The sequence below is a fragment of the Mesocricetus auratus genome, unplaced genomic scaffold, assembly GCF_017639785.1.
Source record: "Mesocricetus auratus isolate SY011 unplaced genomic scaffold, BCM_Maur_2.0 Super-Scaffold_100025, whole genome shotgun sequence".
In the NCBI taxonomy this organism is placed as follows: Eukaryota; Metazoa; Chordata; class Mammalia; order Rodentia; family Cricetidae; genus Mesocricetus; species Mesocricetus auratus.
In genome coordinates, this window is record NW_024429206.1 from 2,540,615 (window position 1) to 2,555,104 (window position 14,490).

The 14,490-nt window shown below is 44.7% G+C and overlaps 1 protein-coding gene across 5 annotated transcripts in view; it reads left to right on the forward strand.

The window, feature by feature from the left end:
- Positions 1-14,490, forward strand: part of Ttc28 (tetratricopeptide repeat domain 28) — a 392,524-nt gene that overhangs the window by 87,083 nt on the left and 290,951 nt on the right. Inside the window, exon 1 of one of the 5 annotated variants that reach the window (XM_021236099.2) lies at positions 11,275-12,085. The exons of the other annotated variants lie outside the window; for them this stretch is intronic. Within the exon in view, the coding sequence (XP_021091758.1) occupies positions 12,059-12,085 (27 nt within the window). The 5' untranslated portion in view covers positions 11,275-12,058. Of the gene's footprint in view, positions 1-11,274; positions 12,086-14,490 lie in introns of those variants that run through there. 5 annotated transcript variants of the gene reach the window in all.

The following is a 14,490-nucleotide window of genomic DNA, read 5'->3' on the forward strand; positions in this document are numbered from 1 at the left end:
GCTTCCTCCAATGATGAACAGTGATGTGGAGTATAAGCCAAATAAACCTCTTCCTCTCCAACTTGCTTTTGGTCATGATGTTTCATCACAGTAATAGTAACTCTGATTAAGACATGTACTTATGCTGGGACTTGCCCCAAAGTCTGGAGTTGCAATGATGGACAGACACCATCTATAGAGTTTACATATGTAAAGTAAATGATATCATTTCAAATTGGTTGCTTACTTATTTCATTTTTTTGAGGTTAACTCTCACCATAGCTCTAAACACCTGAGCTCAAGTAATCCTCCTGCCTAGACCTCCCAAGAATTGGGACTATAGGCATGCGTGGAAAGACCAAATGGTGTCCTGTTTGGGAAAACAAAATCAAACAGAACTTGAATGCAAAGAAGGAAACACCAATTTTCCAGGAAGAATATTTATAGCTACCAAGGTTGTGGAGGCTGGTGTGGCTGCAGCAGAGAGAAAGCAAGTACAATGAGAACAAGGGTAAAAATCAGTCTAGAACATGGGAAAGGTATTCAATTTCTTTTGATGTTCTTTGTGTGTGTGTGTAGGCCATGATTCATTTGAGTATCCCTACCTTCCTTAAAAACTGGTAATTTCATACATTCATGCATGTATTTTGACTGACTCTACCCCACATTCTCTTCCATACAATTCTCCCCCCACCATTTTTCCCTCCCACCTTCACATGATTTGTTTCTCTAAGCTGCTGAATCCACTTAGTGTTGCTTTTGTGTGCCTAAGTGTGGGGCAGTCTGTGGAGCAGGGGCGGCTCTCAGGGTTGCATTCCTACTCGAACTGACTCTCCTTCCACTAGCAGTCATCATTCGCTCATAGCTCCTTTTCCTTATCTGTGTTAGCATTTTGGCCGGCTTGATCATGTGTATGTGTTATCCATGTGAACAGCCTCTGTGAGTTCACCGGTGGATGTGGAGGTTTCTCCACCTTACTCCGAGACAGATCTCTCAAGAGATCTTACCTCCCCATTTTGACAGCATGTCTCTGGGATCTGCCTTCTTTCCCATCTCCAGTGCTGAGGTTATTGTTGTGAATCACTGAACCCAGTTTTTACATGAGCTCCAGGGATCCAAATGCAGAAACTCACACTTTCATACAAAGACTTTACTCACTGAGCCATCTCCCAGTCCCTGAAGTTTATTTATTTATTTATTTGAAAAGGGAGCATTCTCACAGGCCTTTTACTAAGAGAAATGTGTGGTCTGATTTGTGTTGCAGGGTTGTTCTGATTGACCAAGAGACCAATAATATGGAAACTATGATAGTAGTGAGCCCAGATGACACTGGTGACATTGGTGACTGAAAAGGAAGGTACAGAGTGACGAGAAGTGTTAGGGTTTGGGTTAGGTTTTGTAAGGATACAACATTTTGAGGGCTTGCTAAGGCCTCAGATGTCAGCAAAGACAAGAGAGAGGTCAAAGGTGACAGGAAGATTTGGGCCTGTGAATGAAGGTGCGGCTTACTGGTGTGCTAGAGAGCCACTCAGCCCTCCAGAGAAGGAAAGAAGGCAGCTGTGCCGTGGAATTCTCCAGCAGACTCATGGGTGTGCTCATGCAAGGAGAATGTCTCCCAATGCAAATAAAATCAGATATCTATGAAGAAACAGAAAACAACTGTGACTATTTTAGTTAAAAGACTATTGAGTGCCTTATTGAATCATTAAGAAATAAGGCTAATTGGGGTGGAGAGATGGTTCAGTGGTTAAAAGTACTGGTTGCTGTTCCAATGGGCACGCTTGGTTCCCAGCACCCACATGGAGCCTTGTAACCTCCCATCCATCAAGTTCCAGGGGTTGCCGACATCTTCTGGCTTCCTTGGCATGAGAGTGGTGCACAGACGTACATGTAGGAGAAGCACCCCTATACAGATTAAAAAGAAAGATAAGGCTGGAAAGCCAGGCTTAGAAAGTGGGTAAAAATCAAGGAGGCTGGTTAGGAATTTTGTTCTTGTGATGCTACAGCAGCTGTGTTGTATCGAGGATGTTATAGCTGTAACTGTTCAGGGTGGAGCTGCAGTAAGATGTCATTGTGAGGCTACCATTGTCGAGGGCTGAGAAGTTGTATGTGTCTTCTGTAGCTTTGGTCACTCATCTGTGTATCACTTCACATTCCCAGTCCTGCCAGAGAACTGGATGGACGGAGGTGTCGTGCATAGCTGTCAAGTGTTTGGGAACTCTAGCTCTTGGTAGTTTTGGATGCTATAATGACAGACACTCCCTACTCTGTACCACGAATCATTATCATGAGGAAGTCCCCCAAAGCAGAGAGTATGAATTGAGCAGCCTGCTCTACCTACTTCCCAAAAAAGAAAAGAAAGTTTTCTTACTTCATATTCAAGTTTTAGTTCTATGAATGTTATTTACTTTTTATTTATTTATGTTTTTGAGATAGCATCTTATTTTCTAGCCCAGGGTAGTCTTGAACTTCCTATGTAGCCTGGGCTGGCTCCAAGCTCACAATCTCAACCTCACAGTGCTAGGTTTCAGTCATGCATCACCAGATCAACTTCATATTGATAACATTCTTCTGATTGTGTGCTCACTGTTTGCCAGAGAGATAAGAAAGCCTTTCCTGGCTAGCAGCCAGTCACTGCGTGAGCAGCACAGAGAAGCGGGTGCTGGGCATTTCTGTTGAGTGGTAGTCCATGTTGTCTTCTGTCACAGAGTCCAGGTGGACAGCCATTTGCTGGGTTGCTTTCAAGCTTAGGAAGAGTCAGGGTAGACTTGGTTCTAGATGCAGTCTTCTAGTTGGATGTGACACTTGTTTGTTTTTGTTTTTTGAGACAGGATCTCCTATAGCCTGGTTGGCTTTAAACTTAGAATCCCCTTCCTCCACTTTCCAAGTACTAGGGTTACAGGCTTGTGCATTATGTCTTGTAATGTAACATTTTTTCACGGGGTGGGGGTTGTCTTTGTCTTTTTTAGTGTATGTGGTTATGTTACACAAGGACAGTTTCAGACCAGCATATAGTGTACTTGGAACATAGTCCCTGACGCCCAGCTACTCTTCCCTTCCTCATATTACAACACCCATGAGTTCCTTTGTTTCCTAGATAGTTTCACATTACTCTCATGTTACATGTACAAATATGATTTTATGCATGATATAAAATATCGGAACCATTAATGAGAGAAAATGTGGCTTTTGTCTTTCTAAGACTGACTTATTCATTTAATATGATGGTCTCCAGTTGCATCTATTTTCCTGTAAAAGGCACAATTTCATTCTTTTATGGCTGAAAAAATTCATTGTGTGTATAAACCACAGTTTTGTTTTATTTCGTTTCTCGATACTGAGTTTCTCTGTGTACCTCTGGCTGTCCTGGAACTAGCTTTAATCCCAGCACTCGGGAGGCAGAGGCAGGTGGATCTCTGTGAGTTTGAGGCCAGCCTGGTCTACAGAGTGAGTTCCAGGACAGAATGAATTTCCACCCATTTTTCTCTTCTCTTTCTCCCCCATGCTTCAGCCCCCTCCTTTGTCTCTCTCATCTTGGTTCACATTCCATTTTTGGAGGACTTTTATAAGTTATTAATGTAGTCTTTATAGTTGTATTTATGAATGTATTCATTTATACTGACTTGTCTATAAGTTATATCTATGCCTATCATCTGTCTATCTATCATCTTATCAATCTTCTATCTATCATCTATTGTCTATCTATCCCTATCATTTATCTGTCAGTCACGTCTAGCTATCATCTGTCCACCTATCTATGTATAAATGTGTGTATATCTGTCATATATAATTTATTATCTATCATAACTGTCATTGTATCTATTACCTATCTGTCTGTCTGTCTACCTACCTATCATCCATCTGTCCGTCTCCAGACCATGCCTCCTCCTCTTTATTCTCCAGTTGCTGCACCTGTCACCTTAGTATCTTGCACTCTGTGGGTTTCAAACTGAATTCAGAGTCTACCTGTTCTTTCTTTTTGCTGTGCTTTAACTAATGGAGCGCTTGTTTTTCTGGAAGATGGTACATTCTGAGATAATCCCTAAATCTTCCTTCATGGCCTGGTCACAAGCAGCTTCTCCCAAGAAGGCCTCTCTTTTGTTTGTGCTGCCCCAGTTCAAGGCTGCTTCATCTGTTCCTGATTTATTGTCACAGAAACTTAGTTGATCTTCTCGTCTATGTTGTTCTCCTAGTCTGTCCTCCAGAGTATTTACAGGGTTACCAACATAAAACTCAAATAGATTTGCCAGTTCGTGGTGTGAAGTCTTGTGCATTCTCATCACCATAGTCTAACTCCAGAGTCAGGACTTTGGCTTCTGCCTTATAACTGGAAACTCCTTCCTGTCACCCTGTGGACAGACTACACTGGGAATTTGCTAACCCTTTATTTTTAGTTTCCTCTTCCTTAAATGGGAATGTTAATAGTCCCTCCTCATAAAGAAGTTATTTCATGTTATTTGTGTGTGTGTCTTGAATGCGCATATGTGTGGAGTATGTGATGGTGTGTGTGTTGTGTGTGTGAATGTGTGTGGTTTATGTGAATGTATGTGTTGTATGTGGGTGTTCCATGTGGTGTGTGTGTGTGGTACATATGAGTGTGTATGATGTATGTGTGTGTGGTGTATATGAGTGTGTGTGTGTGAGTGTTGTGTGTGTATGGTGTATGTAAATGTGTATATGGTGTATGTATGTGCGTGTGTGTGGCACCTGTGAGACATCCTCCTTTATCACTCTGTACCTCATTTCTTTGAAGCAGGGCCTCTTGGAGCATATATTTTCCAAGTAGGCTGGCAGCCAGTAAGCCCCAGCAACCCTCCGATCTCCACCACCCTGTACCATCCCAGTGCCTGATTAAAGGTTGCGCTCAGGACCCACCCTGGTAGTAATGTGGGTGCCGAGGTCTGAATTCTGGTTCTCATACTTGCATAACAATTGCTCTTAAGTACTGAACTATGTTTCCTGTACAAAAATAATGTTATCTGAAGGAAATAAAATTGTTTAAATTGTTTCAGTGCTTGAATATACTCAGTGAATGATAACTAGTCTCGCTAATACTTTCATAGCATTCCCAGCTTTCTAAACTTTTAAAACAGTTTTTAAAAATTTATTTATGTGCATGTGTGAGTGTGTACACATGTATATGGAGCCAACTTCAAGTGTAATTTTTTAGATGCTGCTGATCTTGTCTTATGATACAGGATCCCTCACTGGGGCCTGGGGCTTTCCGATTAGGCTAGGCTGACTGGCTCGGGGGCCCAAGGGATCCTCTTGCCTCTACCTCCCCAGTGATGTGGGTAAAATGTGTGCTAATGCAACCAGCTTTTTATGTGGGTTCTAGGGATTGAACTCAGGCCCTGATGCTCGCACCTCATCGATCACTTTACCAAATGAGCCATCTTCCAGCCCTGCCCCCTTTTAGTGGTTTTGTGTCTTTTTTGTTGTTGTTGTTGTTTTGAGACAAGATTGGTAGCCCACATTGATCTCCAAATGGAGGCTACATAGTCTTCCTAACTTAATTCCAGTATAGCTTGCCTTGCATTTTAGGGTCTATTGAATGATTCCTGATGACTTGCCTTTCAGGTTTGGGCTCATCACTGAGTCTAGAACACTGCCACTCAGAGCCTCTTAATGTTTTGGGAAAATGCTGTGGCCTGTTCCAGTCCTCAGAGTCAGCTTTAACTATCCCTGGGCTTTCCCAACCCTAGCATTAGAATGTGCCTTCCAAGTCCCAAGTCCGGAGTCCCGTTTTATAGTGCTTGGTCTGCAATCCCAGGAGCCACGTGTGTGATCAGGTAATATTGGCTGCTGTCCTTGTTTTGTTAGCTGTGCACCTACTCTGCCTGACTAACCCCTCCCTCCGGTACAACAGTCAACAGTCACCACTCATTTCTGTCTTGGCTCTCTAGGTACATAGTGGGTAGTCAGTTAGTGTTGAACTAAGCAGGACCCGTAGCCTCTCCAGAGCTTCTGGTGGATCTGGTGGGAGGAGGTGAGGTAAGACTTTTAGAAGTGGATCTTGTGTTTTAGGAGGATGGAGACAGTTCCTGCAGCCAGGGACATGTGGCTTACTCGGACTGTGGCAAGTTATTTTAGTTTCGTAGCTAAGCAAGACTTTAGCATTGTTATGTATGAGATGTCACTAATGAAGTTCACAGACCAAGGTCCAGTAGAGGTAGACTGCAGATGCCTTTGGAAAGGGGCCCCACAGGTTAGCAACTGTTTGCTTGCCAAATTTCATATGGGAAAGTGCAACCTTGAGTGGCTGAATCTATGATCACACTTTAGGACATGCAGGTGGTGTTTGGTCCTACGGTTATGCTTTGGTCGACTTCTTAGGATATGTTAGGAAGCTGGAGCCTTTGACATGGCTGATTTCCCTCCTGTACTCATGGGTCACAATCCTCATAACTCCCTTTGTTTTAGACCCATTCCATCATTCATGCCACTTGCCGTACCCTTCTGAAAATGCGTGTTCTCCAGAAAGCCAGAGGCAGTCAAAAGAAACTCCTCACTCCTAAACACCCACCAGCCATCCCCATCTGTCCAGCAGGGCCAGGAGTCTGAGCCTTTCTTTGCTGTGCACTTATGATATGTCCTTGAACAGGTCATGTAATTTCTCTGAACTTTGGTTTTGTTATCCGTCAAAGAGTTATAATAAGCCTTTTAACCATGTGCATAGTTTTTAAAAATTCACAAGAGCCTCATAAACCAGAGTTAATATTTTCTTTTGTATTAGGTAGGTTGAAATGAAATGCTGCTTTGGGCTGGACTTGATACATGCCTGTTAATTCCAACAACTTGTGAGGCTCAGTCAGGATGAGCACAGGCATTAAAGGTCATCAGAGAGAGAGGGAGAGAGGGGAAGAGAGAGAGAGAGAGATATTTAACTGTGCCCATTTTCTTGCTGTTCATTCTTTCAGTGCTTTTTATTCTCTACAATAAACTCCAAGTTTGGTTCCCACAACGAAGTATCATCTATTTAGTGTGAAGTAGATTAGAGTTTCATCCACTCACCATTCTTTTCTTCTCTCTCTTCATTCATTCTTGTTTTGTTTTGAATTCTGATAGGGGTCTCCTATGGTAGCTCAGCTGGCCTAGAACTCACTATGTGTCTAATGATGACCTTGAATTCCTGATTCTGCTTCCCTAGTGCTGTGATCACATGTGGTCACCCAGAAGGGTGCCCCATTCTTTGCTTCCCTTTGTTCATTTAAAAAGTTACACTGTGTGTGTGTGTGTGTGTGTGTGTGTGTGTGTGTGTGTGTGTGATATGTTGGAGCTTAAACCTAGCATATGCCAGGCAGGTGCTTTACCACTGAGGTTCTCTAGCCTATAGACAGATAGTGGTCTGTCTATGTATATCTAGGATAGGATCTTGCTATGCAGTCCTGAATGGCCTCTACCTCACTGTCTTGCCTTCACATTCCAAGTGGTAAAATGGGGAGAATGCCACCATGGCCAGTGCTGTTGGGCATTGTAACAACGTCCCTGTCTGTGTTGATATTCTGTTTATGATATATCCAGTAAAGTTTGCCTGAAAATCAGTGTGCAAGCTAGCCACAGCCACAGAGGACAGGCAGTGGTGGTGCACACCTTTAGTCCCAGCACTCACAAGACAGAGGCAGCTGGATCTCTCTTAGTTCAAGGCCACCTGGGCTACATGAACAAGTCTAAAAAAGAAACAGAGTTCACACCTTTGATTCCAGCACTTGGGATCACATGTCTTTAATCCCAGAACTAGGGAGGTGGAGACAGGAGTGATATGACTGGATGGAGAGAGGAATATAAGGCGAGAGGAGACAGGAACTCAGTGCAGTCTGAGGAGCAGTGCAACCTGGAGAGACAATATGAGGACAGAATTGCCTCTTTGGCTGAGAACTCTCTAGTGTTTGGCTGCTTTGCTTCTCTGATCTTCAGCTTTACTCCCCCTCCAAAAAAAGAGTGGAGAGCATGTGGTCTGAAGTTTGGTGGAGAGCAGTGCAGTCAGAGGAGCAGTGCAGTCTGAATATGCAATCTGAGGAGAGGGTCACCCCTTTTGTCGGAGGTAGAGAGAGGTAAGAGCTAGCGACTGGCCACTTTGCTTCTCTGATATTCAGCCTTAACCCCAGTATCTGTCTCCGAGTTTTAATTCATGCTACACTTGTTCCTGGGACTAGAGATGGTTTGGGGGTTAAAAGCACCCTGCTGCTCTTCCAGAGGACCCAGGTTTGAGTCCCTGTATCCATATGGTGACTCACAATCATCTTGAATTCCAGTTCCAGGGGATCTGTTGCTCTCTTCTTGACTCCCTCAGCATTGTTGGCAAAAATTACCCATACACATAAAATAAAAATAAATCTTTTTTTAAAGTTCCTGTTCCTGGGGACTGGAGAGATGGCTCAGAGGTTAAGAGTACTGGCTACTCTTCCAGAGTACCTGAGTTCAATTCCCAGCAACCACATGGTGGCTCACAACCATCCGTAATGAGATCCGGTGTCGTCTTCTGACTAGCATGCAGGCAGAACACTGTATTCACAATAATAAATAAAATCTTTAAAAAGTTCCTGTTCCTTTGAAATTTGTGTTTTTTGTAGAGCAAACAGCCTTTTTCTAAAAAATAAAAAACAGCCGGGCGTTGGTGGCACACTCCTTTAATCCCAGCACTCGGGAGACAGAGGCAGGTGGATCTCTGTGAGTTTGAGGCCAGCCGGGCCTACAGAGCGAGTTCCAGGACAGCCTCCAAAACAATACGGAGAAATCCTGTCTCAAAAATAAAAAATAAAAAAACAAAGTATGTGATAGAGCTGTGCACTAAAATGTAACAGTGAGTGGAGGGTTAAAATAAAATAAACAACAGCCAGTCATGTTAGATAGCTTCCTATGTGAGGAAGGAGCCAAGGAGGAAGGTTGACCCCGGTGCAGAGCATCACAAGCGTGCTCATGGCATACTCAGGGATCAGTGAGAAGCCTGTGTGCGGGGATCCAGTAAGGGAGAAAGGGGAGAATGAGCTTGGAAAGGTGGGGGTGGGGGTGGGGTGGGGTCAGATCCTCAGAGGCATTTCAGCTGTGGTAGATACCTTGGCTTCTGGCTTTGCATTAGTTGTACATCCTCTGGATTTTTACTTCCGGTTCTTCTGTGATGATGTCTTCTCTAACAACTCCCAGGACAACTTTTGGCCACAAAGCTCCTCAATTATTAAAGGCCGTGGTTGCCTCTCACCAGGCTCTGTCCTGACTTCTTGGTAACCTCCATTAGCTTAGGGATTTCATTTCCTCCTTTCTGTCCTCTGCAATGCTTTGTACCTAGTTGGTGCAAACGTTCCATGAGGCTATGGCTTCTGCAGCCAGCAAGAAGAATTTGAAAGTGACATTTGGGAAGATGTGAGAGGACTTGGTGACAGATTAGATGTGAGGAATGATGTGGTGTGAGTTTGTGGTCTGAGGAACATAGTGATGTCACAGACAGAAGCAGGATGGTTAGGAAGTGAGGCTGATTTTAGGTGTGTTGATTTGGAACTTTCAGTTCTAGTAGTATTTGTATACTAAGTTGCCAGAGTAGTTGAGTGTATGACAGTACACTGAGAGTGTTGGATTTCTTTGTGGCTGAAGTGGATTTGGAACAGCCTCTTCCTTGTATTTGTAGCACCCTGGAATGGGGTTGACAATCAGGGCTTACACTTACATGAGGAGTATGTAGAGGATAGAGAAAGTCTTGAGTGGCTAATGCCCTGAGTGAATGTGTGCTGTTGACACAGGTACAGCCTTGTCAAGGACCCCAGAGCCTCAGGCTCAGAGGGTTGACAAAGCCTTCTTGGGAGACTTAAGTGCAAGTGTTGATGATATGTACAGAAAATGTCTACCATAGCTTTCTTCCCTAGATATTTAAGGCCTGAAAACTGTGCCCATACAAAGCCTGCTCCAACTGAGATTACTAAACCTATCTCTCTCTGCTCATCAGAGTGTAATAAACCCACCTCTGTTCAACTGTATAGTAAACCTGATGAGCTTCTGGGGGTGGTGAGCCCAGTCCACCTGACCCCAGCTTTTCTGTCCAAGTGTCTATTTGTCTGTCTTTTCTTCACTCCCTTACCATCAGGTACCATCCCATCAGGTCCCAGTCCCTGGAACTGTGCAGGGACATGGCAGCGTTAGGTGGCACGTAGCTGTGGTGCTTAGTGTGTAATGACATAGGTTCTAGAGTAAAGTCCCGTGGGTGTGAACTCCAGCCCTCATACTCTATATGAGCATCTCAGTTGAGCAAGCAACTGTGAGTCTCAATGTCCTCCTATGGAAAATAGAACGAGAGGAATCTATGTGGTTACTGAAGGGTGGCTGTAATTGTTTCTTGGTGCTTTAATTACTATTTATGATCTGGTATAGTGACACACCTGCATCTGATTCCCTGTGTAAGTCAAGTCTGCCAGTGTGTAGGGAATGTTAGATGCATACTGCATCCATTAATGTTGTCTGCATTTGTTAGCGGGTTAGTAACTTCTACTGTCAATTATATTAGCAGTTACTGAAGTAACCTGAAGGTGGACTAGGACTTGACAGGCATGTTGGATAAATGATAGTAGTATTACATAGTATTTTGTATTCATAGATTAATCGCCATCCACAAGATTGAATCAGTACACAAAAGATGAATAAAACTTAGTCTCTATAGTACTATTTTATAGTGATAAAATTAATGCTACCCAAATATGGTGGCCTGTGCCCATGCGCCCTAAGCTACTCAGGAGGGTGAAGTGGAAGGAAGGCTTGAACTCACAAGTTCAAGACCAGACTGAGTTAAATAGTGAGGCTTTGCTATTTTTTTAAAAAAGTAAGTAATTTAGAGAAGTAAATAAAATTAATATTTAAGTTTTGGAGCAATTTTTTTAGCTGTTATATAAGTGTTTTTTCTTTAAACTAGAATTTTTATGGACTTTAAAAAGATTAATTTATTATTTATTTTATTTATGGTAAGTGTGTCTGCTTGTATGAGTTTAGGTGCACAGCCATGTGCAGGAGCCAGTGGAGGTCAGATCCCCTGGAACTGACCTGGCTGATGGTTGTGAACTAACTCCTGGCCTCTGGGAACAGGACCTCAGTGCCTTTAACTGAGGACCCCATCCCTCCAGCCCCCTAGTAGCTGTTTGATTTGGATTTTTCTCCTTTTTGTTTCTCCATGTAGCTCACAGAAATCTAAGAATTCTTGAGAGGTTTCCTAGCCAGCCTGTGGATGCCCATGGAGCTGTAGCTTTACTTTTTTTTTTTTTTTTTTTTTTTTTCCTGTGTAGTAGATGTCGTGGCACTAAGACCCAGAAACCTTGTGCTCTGTGTGGCTGGAGCTGGGCTGTGCTCACACTGAAGGGAAGGAAGTCATTAGTGCAGACTGAGCTGTGGAGTTAGGTTCTTGCAGGATTTCCTTCCAGCCTTTCCCCACTAAGGTTCTTGGGAATTAAAAAAAAATCTAAACACACAAACCAAGTTTTCCTATTTACTGTGCTGAGGAAAGGTAGGCATTTCGGAAGGGTAGATCCGATCCCAAGTTGTCTGAGAAGCAGAAAACTACGCAAAGAAGCTCTGATCACAGATCTTTGGAATTTTCTTTGCTAAATTTTACAAACGAGAAATACACCCAGAATTTTGGGAATTGCTCCAGGCTGCGTGTGAGGGTTTCATTGCTTGTCTAATCTTTTTCGAGAAGACAATTCGCCAAAAGGGTCTTGGATGGCAGGAACCCGGCCGGGTTTCTGTGGCAGCTCGTGTCGTGGGTCTCTTCTCTGAGGGATCTGCGGCCGATCGGAGAGCTCCTGTCGCTGGCTGCGGGGTCCTTTCGTAAGCGCGGGTTGGGGACCATGCCCCGCTCCGGCCCGGGTGAGCTGCTGGCTGCTGGGACTTCCTAGCCCCGTGGGAGAGTGTCGTGGCCGCGGCACTTCGCATTGAACCGAAGACGAAGACTGTCGGTCCTCTCCCGGGCTCTTCCCTCTCGCTGCGAACACGGGAAAGAACTAGGGGGTGCAAGGAGGCAGCATGACTTGCAGTCGCCACCGCCCTGCATCTGCCCCCAGCCCCCAGCCCACTTCTTGATGCGCCCCGGGTCGGCTGTACAAATATGATGAAATGGCAGCCCCGGAAGAAGGTGAGTGCGGCGGTGGCGGGGGGCCGGTGGGGAGGGGAGGGCCCGCGGGACCCCCGAGGCCATCCGGGTCCGTGTGCCCATCGTCCGCCAAGTTTTTGCCTCTGGGCGCGCGCGGCCGGGCGGGGTGACAGCTAAGCCTCAGCCCCGCATGCTGGGCCGGGGCCGTGTTGCGCCCGCCCCGTTAGGCCCGCAGGTGGGCGTCGGAGCGCCCCCTGCCCCGCGGGGATCGGTGTCCCGGCCGCTAGCAGCCGTTTCCCCTGGGCCCCGCTGGGGGGCGGGCAGCCCCGGAGCGAGCGCCGAGCGGCTCCCGGCGTCGGACGGGCCTCGGGCGCCAAGGATGCGGCGTGGAGGCTGCCCGGTTCGGCGGCCGCGTGGGCGAGTGCGGGCGAGCCGGCCATTGTGCACCGCGTGTGTGCATCGATCGTGGGCAAGGGGGAGGGGGTACTTTGCTTTTTGCAAGATTATTTCCTAATATGGCTCCTTTGTTGAGAACTGAAGAAAAAACATCCAGTGGTTCTATCAAAATAAATTGCTATTGGTCCCCGAAATAACGTTTCTAAATGTGGGACCCGTCCCTTCCTTGGGACACCAAGGGAGAAAGGCAGCTTTCTTCAAGTTCTTGGCAGCTGTATGTTTGGCCAGGGTTCCCCTTTGCAAACTTGCCTGACTGCCACCGTTAGGTTAACCCAGCGGTTTACAGCATAGCGGGACTTTCCCTTCAATACCTCACTTGGCCATGATTTTTATTGACATTCTTCCGATGGAAAACACAGTCAACTGAATGTGCTGTGCCCCTCCCCAGCCATGACCTGTCTCTGCTAGCAGCTGTCTGGTGTTTCACTCAACTAGCTAAACTGATTCTTTCTTTGTGCCATGATGTGTGATGCTGAGTTTGACATCAGAGCTGAAATAGAAATCATGTGTGAAATACCGAGAAGACACTGTGCGCTTGTTTGACTGCTGGGGAACCCAGCAAACCCTGCTTCATTATAGCCTGGTGAACGGAAAGGTTTTCTTTGGTATCTAATTGATTCGATTTTGTCCTGTGGCAGTTGTTTGTGCTTAGCCCAAAGCCAGAATCACTCATGTATTTGTTCTGTTCTCATCATGGGGCTTCATTCAGTGATATTGATTTAAGAGATTTGTGTCATCTCCCCCATTGAAACAGAGGAAAAACCCTCATATAATCAAGCCTTTTAAACAGATGCTGCATAGTCTTAGAATCTTGTATATTTGTATAGTATTTATGAGTAGTTTAAAGATATTTGCAAGCTCTACATTCACAAATGCCTGCTTTTTCTATTTTAACTAACGTGTAGTAACTCATATGGTTATGTCAGTGAAAACCCCTCTGGGTACTGGTATTGCTTGAACCACAGAAGTATTATTCTTGGCAGCCAGGTGGATTTCTGGACTCTGGAAGGCTCTTATTCAAGCATTAGGATTCACTGCAGTATTTACTCACCCTGTGACACTTAAATGGTTATACCAGAAGATTGTGTTTATTTTCTGTATTCATAATCAGAAGTCATCATGCTATAAGGATCCAGGTAGTAATCTGCAGAGTTCATAGAAGCTGAGTTGTCAGATTCTGTGTGATCACTTGCTAGTAGCTTGAGAGCAGTTCTACATTGAAAGTGAAAACTACCTTGGGGAAGATGCTATTCAACCCCAGTAGGCACCACCAAGCCTTTAGCAGACTGTTTATTTTCTTAGTCATGCTGGAATACTCAGATTGTCATATCATTGCTGTGATTTCTGGCTAGGTCTGCCAACAGTTTGTAGTTGTACAGTCACATCCCAGACTGACCCATCCATAGAGACTCTCACACCCCAGGTAAAGAGTGGACACTCACAGGTATGTTCTCAACAGGGTTAGGGAGAGCACCCACAGATTGTACCACAAGCAGCTTCTTACCTGGGCTTTGGTGATCTTGTCAGTCACTACTAGCTTAGGTTTCTGGGTTCTATGTAAGAGAGTGACTACAAATTCTAGATTTCTTTGTTTCTGACTGAACATGGAGTTGGGGTGTATGAGCAAAGGGAGCTCTCTGCTCCTCTTTACATTGTTTGTTTGGCTCAGGCCAGGTTTATGAATGTGCAAACTGGTAATATCCTATTCAGGTATGATATCTTTCACAAAGGAACCTTCCAACATGATTTATCAGGTTCACACCATATCCTACCACACCACACCCCGAGGGGAGTCTTAGAGGGCCTTTCAGACATAGTGGGCCTCTCACCAAGAGTTAAACACTTTCCATAAAGCAATATTCATAGTTGTATACTTTTAACTCCAGACTCATCATGTTTTATATATTAAATATGGACAGATTTTTCTTTATCAATCATGCTTCAAATAAGTGGGTTAAATAAAAATGTAAGATTCTGAGTAATTTCCCTGG